A 21,937-nucleotide genomic window follows, 5' to 3' on the forward strand; every position below is an offset into this window, starting at 1 on the left:
GCACATCAAATGAAATATACCCGATTAGCACCCGAATCTCACAACATGTAGCATATAGCTTCTAAATATTGGGATCACAAACATTACTGCCCACATACGTTCAACAACTTGAGGTCACTTGGAAGGGAATTATAAAATTTGATGGATCGAAGAATGAAACAACCAATAAGGCTGTTCTATGCCTTGGAAGCACGAATCTATCTTGTAAGTCTCGAGTAATGTTACTATGTCGAACGAATTTCTTTTTAAAGAATGGTGGAGCATCAGCATTGAAAAGTTTATGCATGAAAGAACCCAAATGATAATTTCTCCTCGACTCCATAAAGGGGACCCCATCCTCCCTGATCTTATAAGTGACAGGAATGTACCATGTACGAACCTATAACATGCTTCCTGCACTTTCTGAATCCTTTCCTGATTAATCTTAGTCAAATACGGCCCATAGATGAAATCACAATATGTAAATTGGTATAAGACAAGAAATTCGCAAAGAGTTTTCTTGGTCTTCACATCAAGTATATGCCGGTTGGGGGAAATAAGTCTCAGGTTGGAATATGCCCTTGAAATCAATGTTTTTAGATGTTCGGAGAAGCGAAAATCAGTATCCAAATCCAAATCTCTAGCAACATCTGTGAATACTAGGCTAACATTATTCAGTTTGATGGTCATATTAGATTTTAAGAAAGTAGCAGAATTTTTGCTGGCAAAACACATTTCCTTCGACTTCTCAGGATTAATGACCAAGTTATGATCAATCGACAACTCATGAACAAGTTTTAAGACATTGTTTATAGTACGAGATGCCTCCTCATAAGATTCCTTGGGAAAATGATAATATAGTTGAAAATCATCTGCGTACCCTAGCAATTTACAATGTGTTATAGACGTTATTATATCAGCTGTATAAATAATAAATAGCAATGGCCCTAGTACAGAACCTTGGAGTACACCAGCAAGAATCTCAATCGGAGACGATAACACATTATTGACGGATATATACTGAATTCTATCACTTAAGTAGGATCTTATCAATTGCAGTGAAGAAAAGTCAAAACCATAATATTTCATTTTAGCAATCAACATTTCATGATTAATGGTATCGAAGGCCTTCGAATAATCAAGCAATATATGAGAATAGTGGCCAATCCTGCATCATAAGCCTCTATGATATCACTGGTCACAGTCGCAAGTGCCGTCGCAGTGCTATAGTTTTTTTCTGAATCCACACTGTTTATCTGGCAGTAAATTGTTTGATCTCAGATAATTGATGATCTGATTATGAAGTATTTTCTCTAGAATCTTCGACAAGAATGGCAATATACTTATAATTCTGAGATCAGAAAACGACGAGGGGTTCTTAACTTTCTGAATTGGCTTTCCAAGGGCAATCTTCCAGAGATTAAGAAAATAATAATAAATAATAAATGGTCTACACAATTGAATCATCCGCAGTGATACTTCATCCACCCCAACAGCGTCACTTTTCATCTCATTCAAGATATCCTCAACCATCCAAGAAATCCAACGTATGAACGAAAGGAATAATCATATTTAGTTCAAGTGATGCTATTTTATTGAGTAATTTTAACAAAATGACGCTATAAAATCAACTTTACAATGGTGAACTTTGCTTGCTTGAATCTTCCAGGAAACATTTTGCGCTGAACGCTTCTCGTTTGTGGTGGAAATTGGAATGAGCTTATCAATAGCAATAAAACGATCTAGATCATTTATTCTTAAAACTAATAAGCTATAGCTTATTCATGATAAATATAGAATAATTGGTCCTTATTCAGATGAATAGTTAGATATCACTTATCACATTCACTCAGTCGCACTCTGTCATGAAGTTTTATCCGCTAAATGTTTAAACCGAAAAAACTTCCGGCACGATTTCTTCAGCCAATTTGTCATACAATTGTTCCTTCAAATACGTTCTGTTGTACACAATATCTGCAAAAGTTTCCTCGTAGAGGAAATCCTCGATCGTTCTCTTGTATTTCTTCAAAACGTCCATTCGTTGCCTATTGGACCTGAGGTATATTTCGATGGCTGGACCTGTATACTTTCCTATAGCGAATGGTGAAACCGACTCGGTTATGACCAGATGGACTCCGGTTGAATTTCTGGCGATGTGTTCTCCCATGATTATCTGAGGATCTTTGGGTGGACAGTTACCGATGATGTATTGAAAATAGGAGGGGCATGGCCATCCCCAGAATCCGAGTTGGGTATTTATGGATTCAGCGAAGTATAAAGGGGCTCGGTGGTGGTTGCAGGCGAAAAATCCTGGAAAAAAAATGACTTCAAAGGGCTGCAAGTTATGTTTCTTACAAAATTATTCTGGGATTTCCCTTCCAACATCTGAAATACAGACTTTACAGAATTTCCAATATAAAATTATGACCCCCCCCCCAAAATCACTTCTGAAAAATGTCTGATATCAATTTTGAAACACAATGTACCACCTTACTCATTCTGATCTCATCGCAAATTTCTAAAGCATGTATAACTCCATTCACATTTTTTTAGCAGTCGGTTGGCCATGAAATAATTTTCTCAAGTCTTTGTAACTAGATCGGAGTAAGGTTGGCACTCATGAAATGTCGTTAATGTCATAACGCCGTTGCCACAACTAATATCAATTTTTATTACGAAAATGCCGAAAGTGATTGAAAAAAAAGAGGCAGGGTTTCAGGAAGTGCTTTTTAGAATTCAGGTCCGCTCATTCAAATAGTTATATTTATATAATGTTTCATCTGAATCTGAACGACTTATATTTCAGCTGAATATTTCCACAATCAGAAAGATTGTGAATGTAGGGGATGAAAAAGAATTTCCTTCTATTGGAAGACCCAAAAAAGTGGTGGCATTTAGGAAATTTGTATTTGAGTGAATTAATGCGGAAAGTTTACTATAGGATTTTCGATGAATGTCATCGTAGAATAAGTTCACGAAAATTGATTTTTCTATTTTTCATTTGACTTGTCCTATACATTCTAAATATTTTAAGGTACCATAATAAATACCTAAGTATTATTATTATTATATCAATGTATTAAGATGAACAGCCACAAATACGCGCCAGTTGTCCTGTTAATTGTTTATTCATGTGAAATTATTGTTCAAAGGTGAAGTTCATCTTGACTTGAAACTTCCATTAATTCCTTTTACTTATATTGATGCAAGATGATTTTTGTTGAAGAATTTAACATTCTTGTAATTATCTGTTAATTCCTTCGGGAGATACTCATTCCCAACCACTGCATCATATGCATTTCATCTTCGGGTTGATATTTTTGAAATCTACACCGATGTAACGTATTCAAACTTAAGCCAAAGAAGGTAACGAACATTAACTCTCCTCGAGCTAGTGCATATAATGATATTATACTGATCTCTTGTATTTTCCATGCAAATATCTGGATTTGGTATGCCTTCAATCAGTTTGTATAAACTTCAATTATGTTCGTCACATATTTTCCGAAGAGATTCGACATTGTGATAAAATACGTAATAACAGAAACTTTCACGTAGAACGGGCAACATAGCGTTGATTTAAAACCCAAAAATGTTTTGACAAGCGTCATAACCCCACATTTTCGTATTATACGGAGTGAAAAGTGCAAATTTCCATGGCCAACCGAGTACCATAATGAAAGTGAATGGAGTATTCATAAACAAATATATGAATTTGGAAATAAAATATTCATAATATCGAAAGAATTCGTGCTTACTGGATTCTGCCCAACACCCAGGCTGAACAATTCCACCATTCAAGTAGAAATCAACATGTCCCAGCTCCTCCACAAGACCCTGCATGAAACAGTTGGTGTGGATCACGTCCACAAACTTTCCATCTTCCTTGTCCAGCTTATTCTCCTTGCTGGCAGTTATGAATCCTGGTCCAGCTGGGTCCAAGCCCGTTACCCTTGGTAACTTGTAAGGCAGGAGAGCGTTCGCCACGTGAGAAGGGACGTGAGCTCCTGTAAGAGTGAGAAATAAGATCATTCAAGTTTTAAGTCCATTTGGAACGTCCTACACATGGTTGATATCTGTGGAGATGAAATTCGACTCCATCAAGATTTAGAGAAAGAGAAGAATCCTTCTTCACTAACAGAACATATACTGTCAAATGAAGGAAAAACGAAGAACACTCAAGATGAAAAGGCAGATGCAATCATAATCAATTTGGAAATAATCTTAAATTACTGAATTATAGGAGTCTGCAGAGAAAGTGAAGTTTGGTTCAGTCTTTGCGTGACAGGTGGCGCATCGTGATGAGATATCTCAAAACGACGCCCCGAGATCGCTTAAGACTTCCATCCTCCGTTCGGAAGATTCAGTACTATTCTGTTCTAACGAGGGAAAATGATCCCGAAACCAGTCTACAGTTGCTCTTGGATGTTTCGACTTCTCTGGGAACAGTAATATTCATTACTGAACTTACCTAAACTGAAGCCAATAACATGGATGTCTTCAGTACCCAATTCTCTTATTCTTTCCACTAAATGGCTAGTACATACTCCCACATGTTTCAAATTCCACAAAGCAGCTATGTAGCATGGAGACTGACCAAGAGGAGACCAATCTACAGCAAACACGTTGACATCATTGGTTTTCAAGTACTCTGAAAAAAATATTATTTACTAACGGATGCCTTCACATTTCCGAATAAATCAAGGACAGAGCAACTTCTAGGCATTTTCTCTAATACTCGAAAAAACTGTGCTCTGAAGCCGTTTTTCAAACCATTGCTTGCTGCTTCAAACAGTTTACGAGAGAAACTCTTCAGAGCAATTTATAGGAGCTAAGAAACCTCAGCATCAGCAGAATTTGGTTCAAAACTCATAATCCAGTAATGGAGTTTGTATGCTTTATCCTATAGAATGTGGTTCAGGGAAAAAAGAGTACTCACGGTTCTTAACTTCCACCAAAACAGCCAAAAACATATCGGAATTGTACCCATGTATGATTATTTTCACAGGCTTCTTAGGATCGAACGATGTCAAAGATAAGTTTGAAACATGTGGATCGGAGCCTATTCTAACTGGTTCAGGCACGTCTGGATGACTCTTGGTGTAGAGGAAGAATTTTATGTCTGGGTCAGGGCAAAGGCTTGAAAAAAGCAAGTCACATTATTCACCCGCATAAAGTAAAATTGATGGAAAATGGTATGAAAAAGGATTAAGCTCCAAATGAGATCCAGTTCATCTGTATGAAAAGAAAGGGTGGATGAAAATAACCCCATCAAAGATTAGATCATCTTCAGCAATAAAAGGTCTTTACAGGGAGTCTGTAAACAAATGCGAAGAACTCAGGGAGATGATTCCTCGATGAAAATATGCAGGGATAGTTCCTATAAATTTTTTTCGAAATAGACCTCCCTTCCAAGATACAGCCTTTGGAAGGCAATGACGAGTTGACAGTTTTTTATTTTTTTTTACGGATTCTAAAAAGAACTGAGTCATAAAACTATACATAATATGAGGCACTAAGTAGATGTTACTCACAAAAGTTTTTTAGATCTCATAACTTTATTGTTAGGGGTTGGAAATAACCACCCCTTATGATTTTCCTTCAAAAATTATTTCGTGGGATAGATTTTCGAAAAATAAAATTCTCTTATGGTTTCCCATTCAATTCTGGGGAAAAAAGTCTCTTGCAAAATTTCGATACAGTGGATACTTTTCTCGGAATAAATAAAAACTTACAAGCAGTTCTGTTCATTCCATTTTATCGTATACATAAGTGTTCCATAGAATGACTACCTCCCACTAAAATACATGCATGAACTCTCCGCCTCATATACCTTCGTATACTGCTTGTAAGTTTTATTTATTCCGAGAAAAGTATCGACTGTATCGAAATTTTGCAAGAGACTTTTTTTCTCCAGAATTGAATGGAAAACCATAAGAGAATTTTATTTTTCGAAAAATCTATCCCACGAAATAATTTTCGAAGGAAAATCATAAGGGGTTGTTATTTTCATTGAGATCTAAAAAACTTGTGTGCTTCATATTATGTATAGTTTTATGACTCAGTGTTTTTAGAATCCGTAAAAAAAATTAAAAACTGTCAACTCGTCATCGACTTCCAGAGGCTGTATCTTGAAAGGGAGGTCGATTTCGAAAAAAAATCATAAGAACTACCCCTGACTATTTTCATCGAGGAATCATCCCCTTAAGTCCTTCGCATTTGTTCACAGACACCCTGTATATTTCTGGTAAACAAAGTTAGGGTTGTACTTTAAAAAACTCAACTACATTTCACCCCTCATAGAAGGTATATGTGACAAACCCTTCACTTCATGACAAACCTGAACTGTTCGGGAATTTTTCCACAAAATAGTGAATAAAGTCTTTGAGGATTCAACACCAATAGTTATACTTACTCATTGATGACTATTTTACAATTTCCTACTACTAATCCTTCATTCCTCAGACTGTTCATTCCTTCTGGTAATGGAACCATGTAATTAGGCACATTTATACTAATGGTTGGTGTTTGACAATCCACAACTGATGGAAAAAAAATGTGTTAATTGATTTTCATAACTTAATAACATTGATATTCATGCACATATAAATACTGAAAACACGAAGCAATGATGGTGTTACTAATGATTCTAATGAAATTTGAGAGATACATACTCACAAAGAAAGAGAAAAATTGGAAGCCCAGCCGGAGAAAATTCATGATGTAACCAGTTTGGACAAAACGATATTTAACTAACTTTCTCTCCATAAATCGGACTTAAAGAATAAATGGAGCATGCGATTAATTTGCTTTGAGCTCATTCACTATTACGTTGAAATAGAGTTGATTAATATAGAATTACATCAGGAACTGAGAACAATTGTTTTATCCGAGTCTATTACCAACCTATTCCTACACTTTTCTTGGAAGAGCATCATGTCCCTGTAAAGATCTTTGTATCTTTTGAAAACACACACCACGTGTCTCTTGTTTCCATCACAATTGTACTATAGTCAATTAATTATCTAATAAATTGGTTTCAAGGACCTCATAGATGGATTACGCTTTGAAATATTCGATTATTTTAATATTGCCGCGTCGCTTTATAAGAACAATGGTCAGTCATCATAGTGGGTTCATTATTTTTCATAAGTTATCAGTATAGGGAGTGACGACTTTTCATGGAACACCGATATTGAAGACCAAAACTTCGATCGCAATGGAAAAATTAGTAATTTGAAGATTAGAAAAGATTTTCACTACTGTTGAATACGAATTGAAGTATGTTTGAAGTGACCTTGATCTTGGCATCTTAATTCACGTTTTTATCTGAATATTCAATAATTTTCAATGTGGTGTTGGTATTAGATTAAATGAACTGGGAATTCATGTAACGAATTACTTCAAAACAACGATTTAGTAACTAGGACGAAAATACTATTTTAATTGAATGAAAATGCATCGTTAGAAGTTTAATTTGAAATGATGGTATATGGAAACAAATAATTCATTCGTTGATGCTACAAAAAAATCATTCATAAAATCTCAATGAATTACCTATTTTACCTATATCAATCAAACTTTAGTTATTCAGTTATTGCAATTCTTAGTTATTGTCATTCTGTCTTCTAGGTAAAAATGCTCTAATTCAGTTGTAAATCAAAAGAGAAGACAACACAGACGTGAGGTGGGCTGTGATGGGACTTCAAACATTCCAAAAACAGAAATATAAGGAAACGAATTGGTTGGAAAGAATGAAATATGTTTACCCAACGACTGAAATGTTTCCACTTACACTGCCACAACAGAATAACAAAAACTGTTACGATTTTATCCATTTTCCCACAATTCACATCACATAGTCACTGTCAAAATAAAATCTACGGCTCAATTGACAAAGTTGCTAAGTGGATCATCCTTCATTGATGATGGACTGAATACTGAATGCACATTTTTGAGGCGAATATTGTCAGTGTTTTCACGTAATGAACCACTTATAGAAGATTCTAATGCCGCTCATGCAATTTCCGTATATTTATACTGGTGTATGCAACGGGGTAAGTTTTATCAACTTGGAAATAGTATCTATGGATCAAGCTGATTTTCTCGATTATCAACTCGAAATATTTCGTTTGAATCTGATAAACCAGACTAGATGAGGAAGAAAGTTACCGCTTGATAGGATAAATTAACATACACTGCGCAACATTCGAAAAGCTTCGATTTAACCGCGATTAGACTTTTTGTGGCTGACAAAAAAGCTGGAAATTCAAGGCGGAAGTTTATAATTTCCGAAATCGTCAAAATATTTTACAATTTCCACTTTCTCAATGGAAATGAGAATTTTTTTAACCCCCATTTGTATTCTGATCGCTAAATCACTGCATCACACAAACTGTTCGAGGTCAGGAGTGGAAAAACTATAATAAATCATAAAAACAATTCACAATTTCACCACAATACTAATTTAGAGGTAGTATACCGGGCTTCTCGATTGTAGGTACTCAATCCTTAGTTCACACTCAAAATTTGTGGGCATCTATGATTTTATTTTCATTTATTCAGATGTTATTTAATGTTTTTAATATTAATATATGAGTGTGATTTTTTTATGGGATATATCATTTCCCTATTGAGTTTGAATTTCATCGTTCTTCAATTAATTCAAATTTTATAGTTCCTAATAAAGTCTAATGCCTTTACATTAGACTTTTATTGCCATACTTTCTATTGAATTGAAAAACTGTACAGTCTGTCAGCAGTAAACTAACCAGACCTTTCTAGAAAATTTCTCTCCATAGATGCGATAAATCTTGTGCACACTATACAAAAATGGTATATCCCAGATTTGAGAGCTATCCTTCGCCCTCAAATGTGTCTTGTAGTATATTTATATAGGACCTGTATCAATTTTAACTGTAAAGACGTAAATGGTGAAGGAATAATGATGATACCTGTTACAACACTTGCTGCATTTTAAATGAATATGAAGGAACCTGTAAAACGAGCTGAAGCCGTTTGAAGCACTACCATTTCACCTGGCATGTCGAAAATTCATTGAGATCTTGATCTCGTAACTACGCTGACATTGGCCTCGAAGATGACCCACTGAGCAATTTCCACGTACGAAGTCGTCAAGTGCTTCCGGTGTTGAGACAACTGGGTTCACTATTTCTGATTTTATGAACATTACTTCCAACTGTACAGTGCATCCCATTTTGGGTGAGACAGCCAGGTTTCCACAGTCCTGTCCTACTTTTTTGTGAAACCCAAGTTGGCCTAATCAGATTTTGCATAACTGTTTCCGTTTATGAGATACAGGGCGATTTTGGAAATTGATACTTTTCGTACCCTTCCTTTATCTCCGAAGTTATTGGAAATATGTGATATTTTAGTGTTTTTAGAACATCCTACCCATACAATATTATACATCATTTTGAAGGGAAAAAAATAACGAATTCAACGAAGTAATAAAATACAGTGTGTTACATTGAACAAAATATAGGTTTGTGTCGTATCTTCAGAATCATACTTCGAAAAAAATATTGACTACGCCCCTGGATTCTACGCAGAATTCTGTATCAGACGTAGTTTTTAGCTCAGCATTATTTCTAATAACTTCGGAGATAAAGGAAGGGCCCGAAAAGTATCAATTTCCAAAATCGCCCTGTATCTCATAAACGGAAGCAGTTATGTAAAATCTGATTAGGACAACTTGAGTTTCACAAAAAAGTAGGACAGGAGGTCTATCAAATTTCAAGCGAGAAACCTAGCTGTCTCACCCAAAATGGGATGCACTGTACAGTGCGAGTCCCTATAACTTGCAATGAATTCAGTGAATCGAAGCCAGTAAAACAATTATTTTGAAAGAACCCTTATTAAATTTGAATTCTTCCGGACTATGTTTGTTCTGAAATGGTGCAAAACCTTTTCCTATAATGACTTTTTGCAGAAATAGTTCTTCTCTACTAATTTTAGCTAATTTTTTGCTACGCATGAGGACAGGTTAAAAAATTTAACAAAAGATTTGAAAAGTGAAACTTTTTTCACTATTAATTTCATAAAAAGCATGTTGTTGTTTATTTGTCCACTTATCAATCATTGATCCATCTTTTTTAATAAACAGGTACTCAAACCTCTCAACAAAATAAAAACATCGATCAACTTTGCATTATTTTCAACTCGTTATCTGTCCAGATACGACAACACAGTAACAAAGGAAAAATCGAATAATTTTCAGCCACTTGAAAAAATGCTTAATAGGTTCATACGCATCTAAATAATCGTCTTTATTCAGAGTCATTACCCAGAGTTGATCGTAATTGGTTGAATAGTGACAAAACCTTTACTAATGGTACAACAAAAACATTGCGTCGTAAGTATTTCACATCGAAGGAATTTCTGTCTACGCATGTCCTTTAGAATGTGTACACATTTCCTATTCGTATTCACGCTAGGCACCTATTGCCGACAATTACTACCAGTAATAAATTGAATAAAGTGGCAGGAGAATGTCTTTTGATAGCATGGACCGTGGGTATCACCGTTTTGTACTACTTGACTCCGAAACCAAATTTTTTTTAGTCCTAGTTATGTGAAAGAGAGATAAGTATAGGATTGAAAAAAAAAAAATCACTCAGATGTTTATTACTCTTTTGATCATTTTTCTCCAATGAAACATTCAATAGGTACAACACGTATTTCACGTAGAACTAATTTCATGTCCATTAAATGATATTCATAAACCAAATCTATGTGCACGTGCAAATATTTCTTGGAATTATTTACGATGGGTGCTTACACTGTAGACACTAATAAAAGATAAATTGAAAGTGGCAGGAACATATCTTTCGGCACGTTTTATACCACTTGACTAGAAAGCCGAACCTTTTCCTCCTAATTATATGTTGATGAGAGATCAGTGAAGAAAAAAGTCGTTTCTGTTTTTACTACTGAACATACAAAACATCAACAAACACTGTTTCCTGATTCGTATTTCACATCCAATTAATTTCTGTTGACGCATGTCGTTTAGATAACTGCCATAAACCAAACTTGCGTGCACGTGCGCAGTTCTTTGATGGATTAATGGTAAGCGCTTACTGCCGACAATATGTAGTTATTATAAAATAAGTCAAGTGGCAGGAACATATTCTTCCAAGGAAATTACGAGCAGGGTACGTTTTTTATAGGAAGCCGTATTTTGCCCCTAATCAGGTTATTAGAAAGATTTTATGGTTGATTTCCCAACTTCTAGCAGTGCATCATGATTCTGTTTAGAGATGAAGTGAAGAAGTTTCATCATTTGATTTGAATCGTTTCGAAGTTAATAATTCTATCTTCATTTTGTTAGGATCTATATCAGACCTTAAGCTCTATTGTTTCCCCTTCCGCATGTTTATATTGTAACCTTCACTTTTTTATGGAACAAAGAATTAACAACAAGGTAGCTAGAATTTGATTACCAAACAATGTTTAACTTTTTGAACATGTATGAAGATGATCTACAAATTTCCCTCTATAGAACTCTATCAGTAAATATAAATGTTTTAGGAAGGTCGATGTAGGATGGGGGAATTCAATAAAATGTGGTGTAGGAGTCCTTATTGTTTCGAATAACAGGAATATCATTCATTTACAACATGTTTCACACTGATTGATGTCCATCTTCATCGAGTACTTATGTAAAAAATTGTCAATAATAGAAATTTTTTTGTAAATAGTTTTATTTATAAAATAAATAAGTATAATCTATATCACCCAAAGCGAAAGGGGGCTGCTCTGCTGTTTCCACGTAATAAATGCCCCTAGAACTGAAAAATAACCAAATATAAACATCATATTTGACAAGAAAAAAATACATAAATTATCCACAATTCATATAACAATAAACAACGTATAAAATTCATATCTTTGGTGTTCACAAAGCTGGCGAATTTTGAAAATTCATCTTTATGAATAAAAATAGATCCCTATTTTGCGTTGTCATCACAGCACGTAAAAACGGCTAAAGCGATTTTATTCAATTTCATTTTAAACCTTCCTCATACTTCGTGAAAGGTTATAACGGAAGAAAAATTAGGAAATATTGGCTAGGCAAATCAAAAAAACCAAATGAAATTTCGATTTCGCGAACGAAAGTATGCTGGGTAGTCTACCCTCCACGGAAAAGTGATTGAAATTTGCTGACTGTTACTGTTGACAGTTGACAAATGAGCAATTGATCTGAATCGATTCTCAAAGTTCAATATGGTTATCATTTTGAGTCTGCTCATAACATTCCTACTTATTTTTGTATCTCTCATTTACTTCCATTGACTGATTGTAAATGAGACAGATCTAAGGCAGGACAACCTCTGCTGGGTCAGCTTGTATTAAATATTTTCATAATGGGGTTTTATTCCGTATAGGCTTTTGCTAAAATCCAGAATATCCATCATACAGCATTTCAGTGGGAAATCAACCAACACAATTTTTCGTTTAATTATTCCGTTGAATTTTGCAACTAGGTACTCACTTCCTGTTTACATGTTCACCCATAACTGCTGTTTTGTTCGACGAACAGATTCCTAAAATAAAATTCGGTGTTAGATAATCACACTTGGTTCCAATAAACTTTTTCTCGTCCATGATCGATTCTGCGAAGTATAATCCAGCTAAAATATGGCTGCACAAAGGAGGATCTGCAAAAATTAATAAATTGAGTTAATCTATCAGAAACAATGGATACGCCTAATAATATTGAAATACAAAGAAGAACATATACTTTTGTTGCTTTTCTTTCAAAATAACAATTTCTGGTGTACAAGATAAACTTACATGGCCTTGTCTTGCAAAACGGTTGCAGAGAACCACCATTCACATAAAAATCAACGTGTCCACTCGCTTCAAATTTACCAAAAGTCAAGGCACTGGTGTGGATAACATCTACAAAATCTGCATCTCCTGGGTCCAACTTCCAATGGTTATCCAAAGTAGCGAAAAATGGTAAAGCAGGATCCAATCCTTGGAAAACAATTCAATTGATATTACTATGGAATATCTCACCTATTGGCTTAGTTGCGTAGTTACCTGTTATCCTGGTCAGTTTTAATCCTGCCGTTTCTTTTAGCTGCGTCCCTGTAAATCCAGCTATGTGTGCTCCCAAACTGAAACCAACGACGTGAATTTTTTTCAGCTGTATTCCATTGGATAGCAGACCAACTATAAGTATAGAAGTGCACTGTGCTACATGCCAGGTATTCAAGAAGGCTGTTGGGTAGCATGGGAGATGTGTCAGGGCTCCCCAATCCACTGAAAAAAAATTATATTGGTCTTGCCCTTGTTCGATCATGCAACAAAATTTAAAACCCCCCTTGTTATTTTATCCTGGATTCTATATAACAGTCAGCTGGATGTATTCTTTGAAAAAAAATCAAAGTGCATGTAGTTTCGGGCTTTATTGTTCATTAATTTTTTGCTAAACATCAAATAAATCATCATGGAACGCTGTTTTTGAATGCCAGGAAAACCAAACTCAAAGTGTGGATTTTCCTTAAAATTTCCAATGAGAAACAAGAAATAAAGATAATTTGTGAACAGCTTAAAAACTTTATCATTGAAATACTACAAATTTCATAGGAATATTTTAAACCTTAAGTATGGGAATAAGAAGAAATGAAATTAATGCTAATTTTGAGTGTACTGATACTATAAATCATCATTACCTATCCAAACTCGTAATTTTGCGTAATTCCCGAACCAAAAGAAGGTAGGTACTTCTAGGGCGACAGTGTTAAATAATTTGTTGTTGTAATAATACATGTGAAATTTTACCTGTTATGATGTTATATTTCTTCCTTTCGTAGGCTGCTGTAACATTCGTTGTACCTGTGTCCACAGATAACCCTCCATACCCATGTATGACAATTTTGACATCATCCCCCTCTCTGAAATCATCGGGCAATTTTGGATGAAAATTATCCAATAACTGTCGATGAATTTCACCATTTACTGTGTGAGAAAGTATGAACTTTATGTACTTGGAACTGCAGGGTTCCTTGAAAATAAGTGGGCAATCACCAAAGGTTATATCCAATGAGGTTACGTCAATGATGGAGTTCGCCACTGTCAAAAAAATAGGAATTATTGCAGTTTTTGTATTTTACATGTGATTATTTCAAACCTCTCTTTTATTTATTCCCTTTTGATATAATCCCCGAAAAATCTTCTTCAAATGTTTTTATTGATTTCTGAGTTTGAGATATGACTTTTTTCATAATTTTTTTGAATGGAAATCCTAATATTTTATGGCTATTCCTGTAGTGTATCTTAAGTAACACATGCGTATGAAATTTTTATTCAGTTGAGAGATGAAGAAATATTAACAACTGATCTAGGTATCTGATTTCAACTCAAATATGTTTCTTCTAGAAATGCTCAAAAGTTGTCCCTCAACTAACTGGCAATATCCTCCTAAACGGAATCGAAACTTGTTTTGGACATTTCTAATTATTACTTAGCCTTCACTTCTGTCTAACAAGTTCCTTTAACTGCTTAATGTTTCCCGGTTTGTCCTCAAGAACTTTCAAAGCTTTTCATATGCCACCATAAGAAATTATCCATAGGTGTTAAATCTGTAGTTCTAGGAGGCTATTCAAAAGGTTTTCCTGTACCAATCTATCGTCATGGAGAGATGCACGGATAGGTGTGGCAAAATGGGGAGGCTCTTTCTTGTTGAAACCAGATGTCCCCATTATAATTAAGATCTGATCTAATATCCCTATAAGTCATCGGTTTTATCAGGAAATACAACAGCCACACTCGGATCTAGTACTTCCTCCAAGAATTCTAAATATTCATATCCATATTGTATGTTTCAGTTTAGTTTTGTACGATGTCACTTTTCTTACTTGTTACATTTTTTTGTTTGGAAAAATGGTAAGCAAATACCTCTAGATATTCCATTTCTCAGCTGTCTAAATTATTTAATTGAATTAGATCCCTTCGTTTTCGAATTAGCTTATTTTTTAAATACCTTTTGAACGACAAATAATATAAGAATTTGATATTTGGCAAGCACTTGTAACTTGATATGCCTTTGAAGACTATACTCTTAAGAAGATTTAGGATCGTCCTTAGAAAAATTATTGATGACATATCTCAAATTTGGGAAACATCAAAAGAGCGAAATTTAAAATACTAATGGACCTATCCGAGCATATTTATAACAAAAAACTGTCTTTTATTTACTGAATTTATTCCAAGACTTGCAGTGTATGTGCTGCGAAGAGAAGAGAATAAAGCAAGAGCGTCAGTGTAAAAAGTGTACTCACCCAATAAAAGAAATATGATTCGCTCGCACATAATGATCACTAAAAATCACCGCCGACTCAATAATGTCCAATATTTGGATCTCATCCTGTTCGGAACGACAGAGGAAAACCGTGAACCTGTTCGTAGAACAACAATTATAACGGATCACACATAATTAAGTAGCTTTTGAAGAAAGGATAAGTCGGAACGAAAGCCATAGATGCGACCGAAAAAAAATTTTACCGGGTTTAGACTTTCCACGCTAGAGAATTCAGCGGGGAATGAAAACAATAATTCAGACAGGCCAATACGATACGTATCAATAGAAAGCGATTTTAGGCAACTTTTGAATAAGTATTCAAAGGACGAAATTGTAGTAATTGTCGACCATTGAAGTCTCGTCCGAATATTGTGTAATTTTACAAATCGTATTGGTTACATAAGACTAAATAGTGACAAGGCAAAGAATGAATGAGAAATAAAATTATTAAATAGTGCGAAGCACCTACCTCCTTTTGAATTATTGATCATATGTGTTTGTAAGATCAAGGTGTTGTCATTGGTTTGCATTGTTCGAACGATTTTTCAACTGCATCACCACCAATATGGAGATTAGGGTTTTTAAAAACGATATTCTGATGTACATTGCAAGAAGGATGTAGAACTGTTAACTAATTTACAGTATCAACTCAGAGGAGACCTGCACATAAATACTATTTTCATGATAATCGTTCATGTACTGAACCACTATGCATAATATTGATTGATATAATAGATGTGTGCTCACTTCGTGTCAAAACATTTTGATCTACTGTAGCAGTATACATAAAAATTGGGTACTGTATCGGACAACAAAACAACTTTTGAATTTTTTTTTCCTTCAAATATTCTCTCTGATTCTCCAGAAGATAAAGGCGTGAAATTAGTAGACGGTACCTAGCATCGACATTTTATAATTCCATTGCGAATATCGATATCCAGATCAAAAACTAATTGCACAGAACCTATAAAACTATAAGCGTTATTAAAGTTCATAGGGATAAACAATTTTGGTGATTCGACTACTGATATATGACCAGAAACCATAATTTCTCAACAAAAACTCAACAAAACATTGCTGAGAAATTACCTTAACACCCAGTATCTCAGTTAAGCTCCGAAACTGGACTGTATTTATGGTGAAACACCCTGTGTATAGAAAATATATATTTCAAGCTGGATATCTCCTCAGTTGATATACATGGTGTAAATGAATAATTGCGCTTAACTTGAAGGGATTATTCCTTCTTAAAACATGGTGCGGATCTTTCATAGAGTTTTTTCAGCATAGCAAAGCAATTTTCAATATTTTCTCAACAACCATGAAATTGAGCCGACACAGACATTCTAAACTCCCTGTTTCCCAACAATTGCAAGGGGTAGAAAAAGCCACCCCTTTGGTTTGGAAGAAACTTTTTTCGTTAGACAAACTATACCATTGAAAATGAAAAACCTTTTTTATACCATAACAATTATTGATATGCGAATTACTGTACCCACTTATTTTATTTTTTAGTCGCTCAGTTTGAAGGAAATAATGAATCAATAATTTATATAATTTATGTCATTTCTGATCAGCATCAGCATGTATATGCACATTAAAAATAAATTGTCAGCCTGCATGACATTTCTTTATTTGACATATCTCTGGGATTCACTTGATAAAAAGACCAAAAATTTCAATTTCATTAGTCTTTTGTAACATCGCAGTGGTCGAAATATTTCAGATTTCAATCATTTTCGCGGTTTTGGAAACAGAAGATTCAGGATATTTCAATGAAAATTTGGGATACTGTAATAAGAATGGCAGTTAATTTCGAAGTTTCATTATAATTCTCAACGGAATAAGAAAAAATCAAAGCTAACTACGATGTTACAATCATTTTTAAAGTCCCTGTATAATGATAAACATTCTTCGGACAATTCATATTCATTCATAAATCCAGTAAGCTGTTTAGATCAACCACGTCTTCTACTGATCTGTCTATAAAGATCAGTTGACTTGAGAATTCACCTATGAAGAAATTATGAGCATTTACTAAAAAAATTAAACAAAAATGAATTTCTGCTACTTACCCCTATCGAAATCGAAACAAATCGGCAGATCCTATCTTCAACCTATGGTTCAGGCGTAGTTATACTGACGATTATTCTTTCTCCATTTAATCTCTTTATACGCTGTTTTTTATTCATATCCCATTTCAGACCTCATAAAATGAATAACAGTCATTATTTTCCTCATAACAATAATTTTGTCTTTACTAGTTGGTCCTTGGAATCGTATAGGTATGCATAATTTATTTCAGTTAACATGGAAGACGAAGTGATGATGGAAAATCAGTGTGTCTCAAAAAACGCCCGAAATTTTCCAAGCCGACCATTTATAATTTGATTAAAAACATATAGCTCATCCAAGAAAACAACTCATAACTGTATGATATTCAAACTGCAATGAATAATCATCCTTGGGATACAGGATCAAATTGAATGTTAGTAATTAGCACCTTCAATATTGGTTAACAAAACTCCCATTATAAACGCGATTTCTGTGTCAAGTACAGAACCATATACATCTGTTCGATTCCTCAAAACATTTCGCAAGGATTGCAGTGTGTACTATGTCATAGGTTAATATGAATGGAATTATGAATAATTAATTTAATTGATTCGACTTAGTTCGTGAAGAATTTAAAAGATAATGATTGTTTGCAGAAAGGATGATTTAAATATTGCATTAACTATTTTTTCGTTCAACATACATTATATGTATGTTTTCAATGACCGATATCTTTGAACTATCTTTAATCGATACCAGAAAAAATTGTTGGGAGGTTCGAAGGGCAACTGATAATTACCTACTCTTGCTAAAGAGTAGGTAGTAGCATCAATATGCTAGTTGCCCATCGAGGATTACTCCAGACTTCCACTCCTATGATATCTCCATTAAGGAAGAGGGATTTCTTGGCTGGAAGTTTACTGTGGTCTTGATTGGGTTGATGTTTAGCCCCAGTGACCAGCCCTGTTGCCCGATAATTCTAAACTCCTGTTAAATTAAGTCGCAAAAGGTGCTCTCGAATATTCCTCTAACTATTATTGAATAATGAGCTGATTAACTGGGTCCTCCTTTCAAGGAAAAACATAGAAAAAGGGTTTGAAAATGAAAAACAAAGTTCAATAATTTATTTTATTTTGAATGCTATCTACATCATTCATAGGTGTTGTAGAAGGTGGTTTATAGTCAGGTGCTTTCAAACAGCATCTAGGGTCTCCAAATCCTCCAGCTTCCGTTGGACAAAATGGTGGACGTTCATCTCTGATGCAGTACGAACCAGATGAGCTAAAATAGTAAGAATAATAGTCATGACGTTCATCCCCTCAATCTTGCAACACAAAACAACTCACGATAAGGGTGTCTGCTGTCCCATGTAAATCGGTATTCCAATGCGGTGACCAGGACGGGGCCCTGAAGGACACCTTCTTGAACAGGGCTCAGCTTTTTTAGCCAAATGCGGGAAAATACTCTCGGCCATATAGCAAACTGCCCAGACGTGACTGCAGAGCTGATCGTCAACTGCAAACATTGGATACGTTAAGTACTTAAGGTAAACTCTCCATTATTCGAACTTACTTGGAACATTTTCACAGAACGGTTGAACCTTTCCCCCGTTGATGCAGAAGTCCACATGACCTGCTCTTCCACCCTCTCCGTAGTGGCCTGCGTTTGTATGTAAGACATGAACAGCACCAGCACTTCCACTGTTCAATTTGATACTGTTAGTTATCAGTGGTCTTGCAGGATCCAAACCCACAATCCTGTGTACCCTGAACACAACGAATTTGAAGATTTGGCCGCAAACATGAGCACCTGAAAAACAAAGTACATAGTTAATTTTTGTTTGCAAAAAAATCTGAAAATTTTAGACGAAAGTTTATCATTTCCAATTTTTTATATTGGTTTCTTCGATTCCAAAGCCTGATATAATTTCTTAGTGCTCACTTCAGTACATACATTGGAAATGGTGATAATAATCCAAAACTCACCTAACGAGTGTCCCACACAAGTAACTTTATCAGTGTCCAAGCCATCTTTCCTGAGTTGAGTGAACAAATGGCCTATACACATAGCAACAGCTTTGGTATTATGAACCCCAGCTCTATAGCAGGGTGGTTGGCATAAAACTCCCCAATCCACGAACCATACGTTGTAAGATCCGTTTCTAATATAAGCTTGAAAAATAATCCATGATTAAAGAATTTTTCTACTGAATTCACAATCAAAAAACATCATTGATCTTTTGGCTTCGAATTCCTTAGAAAGGAATCTCCAGAACAATTTTCATATCGTAGAAATACTCAAAGAATCATTCTTATCCAGATCTGTAGGATTGAACAAGGGCAAAATAGATTTAAAAAAAAAGTTCTGATGTGAAACACAATTTGAGCGTTCCACATCTTACGTCTTCAAAGTTGCTTCAAAGATGACGACAATTTTTCAAAGTGGGATATACGTAAACAAATGAAATTTCACAGTGGTATTTTTCAAAGACAGATGCACCTAGAATCCATTTTCTTACTCATCGCCCATAGCTACAGAGGGGTGAAATCGACAGCCCATTTTATTTTCCACGATAAATTTTCATTCAGGCTTTGATTATCATTAAAAAAATGTGCATTGAAAAGACGATTTTGTTTGGAAACTTGGATGATATATATGGTGTTTTAGATGCCTATTTGAAAAATACTAGCAAAAGATTTAATTTCTTTATCACTATTCCACTTTGAAAAAATTCAATAAATCCATAATCAAGACAATATAGTGTTTGGAATTTCATAATGTTCGATCTACTTTCATAGCAGATATACGTACCATCTCTTAGTACCACCATAGGCAAAGTATCATCTCCACCTGCATATCCATGAACTAGTATTATATTCTCTTTATCTGGATCCCATCCACTCTGTCTCAACCAATCGTGCTGACTATAATCGAAAATCTCTCTCTTACCACCAGGAGTATAAAGAATGAAACGAATATCTTGGTCTGGACAAACATTAGGATTATTTGATGGTCTGAAACTGCAATCTTTGAGGGTCAAATTGGATATTGAAGTGTTGTGCAGATATAGAGCATCCTTTATCGGTTGATTTGGTAAGGTGAACTGGGAATTTATCAGAGAAATGCCAAGAAAGGGACAACCTGAAAATATTTAATTGCATTGTTGGGTTGTTCGTCAAAACAACAGTATGTACTTGGTCCTTTAAAAAGACTGCAAATTGTTCTTATAGTTCATCAACTTCTCAAATCGAAATGAAAAAATCACACCGGATTAGGAATCGAATCTGCCAGCAATATACAGCGTTATCGTTATCTTTTGTTCAGGTTGCTAGAATATATATACCTTTGACATTTTTTAACTTGTAACTTACGGAAGCTAGACTCAAACGGTATAAAATGTTCGGTGAAATATCACCATAGCAATGAGCATTTCGATTTTCAGGACTCCAGCATCAAAACTTTGTGGAATAAGATGCACATTTCAAATACCTATTTGGAGAAGGATTGTTGAGGTCAACTTTTAAACCAAACTTAAACGATGATATTGAAAAAGAAAACAAAAATGTCGATTGTTTTCAAAAAGCATTTCATATTGGAATGAAATTCTAGGCTTATCGTGAATGACGTGAATTTCCAAAACGTAATCGTGCTCTATTTGAAAGGTTTCTTGTAAAATGATAAAACAAAATTCGTGAAGGCAGCTAAAATAAGATTTTCACAAAAATGAATTTTTAAACCACCACACGTCTTTCGCTACCACAACAACATCTTCAGGTAGGTGAGTAAGGTAAAACTTTGAGATTATGGGTTTTCATCATGCAACACGTCCAATTCAATATCTAATTGGCAGATTGATCACCCAGAATCCAGTGAACATTAATGATTAGGGAAATGTTCCCGATCGACTTGAACTAGATCATTATTATTGCTGTTATTTAAATAAAAAAAGAGCAATGTAGAAAACCCTAAGACACTTACCAATAAAAACTAAAAATAAAGTTGAACCGAAATTCATTTCGCACAACCAAACACTTCCCGATATTTAGAGGAATAAAATACAAATCGATGAAACTCAAACAGATAAAGCAGATGAGTAGAAAGCTGGAGAAATCAAAATGAAGATCAATAAATCAAAGAGAATGAATTCAAGAACGTTACACGGTGAAGACGTTTCCTCAACAATTAAAAAAATACCCCGAATAAAAATGTTTATACTACTAGATACTCGATTTTACATCATTCAGTGGATCATTGCTTCATACTGATAATTTCTTCTGGTTCTGTCGGTATTACCGATGCTGCTTCACCATTTACTGTTAACAGAGGAAAGTGATCCGCATAATAAAAAGGAACTTATTGATATTTACATAGTTGTTTCGAATTTGTTATTGAGAGCGACATGAGTTCAGGAAATCGATGCCCACAGCGAAAATTCGGTCACAAGCGGTTTGGTGGCACAGTTAGCTGTCTGCGATGTGCATCCTTTATGCTGGTTTTCGTTAATTTCCAACCAACCGTAAGTGCATATTTTGGGTTTGTACTTCCTAGAAATTTCCCAAAAGTTCACAC

At 34.8% G+C, this 21,937-nt stretch overlaps 2 protein-coding genes across 2 annotated transcripts; both read right to left on the reverse strand.

The window, feature by feature from the left end:
* Nucleotides 1-1,714: 1,714 nt before the first annotated feature.
* On the reverse strand, nt 1,715-17,574 carry LOC123314101. Its single transcript, XM_044899217.1, has 14 exons — nt 17,389-17,574; nt 15,783-15,973; nt 15,294-15,410; nt 13,795-14,085; nt 13,051-13,272; nt 12,799-12,984; nt 12,497-12,662; nt 11,740-11,792; nt 7,775-7,798; nt 6,395-6,521; nt 4,919-5,118; nt 4,451-4,630; nt 3,738-3,986; nt 1,715-2,289 (listed from the first exon to the last, which is right to left on the reverse strand). Exons 3-14 carry the CDS (start codon nt 15,322-15,324, stop codon nt 1,868-1,870), a joined length of 2,151 nt encoding a protein of 716 aa, XP_044755152.1. The 5' UTR covers nt 15,325-15,410; nt 15,783-15,973; nt 17,389-17,574; the 3' UTR covers nt 1,715-1,867.
* A 908-nt stretch (nt 17,575-18,482) lies between these two features.
* Nucleotides 18,483-21,749, reverse strand: LOC123314183 (phospholipase A1 VesT1.02-like). The gene is made up of 6 exons (XM_044899306.1): nt 21,347-21,749; nt 20,180-20,509; nt 19,354-19,539; nt 18,941-19,177; nt 18,715-18,883; nt 18,483-18,649 (listed from the first exon to the last, which is right to left on the reverse strand). The coding sequence occupies exons 1-6, from the start codon at nt 21,381-21,383 to the stop codon at nt 18,484-18,486; spliced, it is 1,125 nt and encodes a 374-aa protein (XP_044755241.1). The 5' UTR covers nt 21,384-21,749; the 3' UTR covers nt 18,483.
* Between the last annotated feature and the right edge of the window lie 188 nt (nt 21,750-21,937).

Source organism: Coccinella septempunctata, chromosome 5 (genome assembly GCF_907165205.1).
Source record: "Coccinella septempunctata chromosome 5, icCocSept1.1, whole genome shotgun sequence".
Lineage (NCBI taxonomy): Eukaryota > Metazoa > Arthropoda > Insecta > Coleoptera > Coccinellidae > Coccinella > Coccinella septempunctata.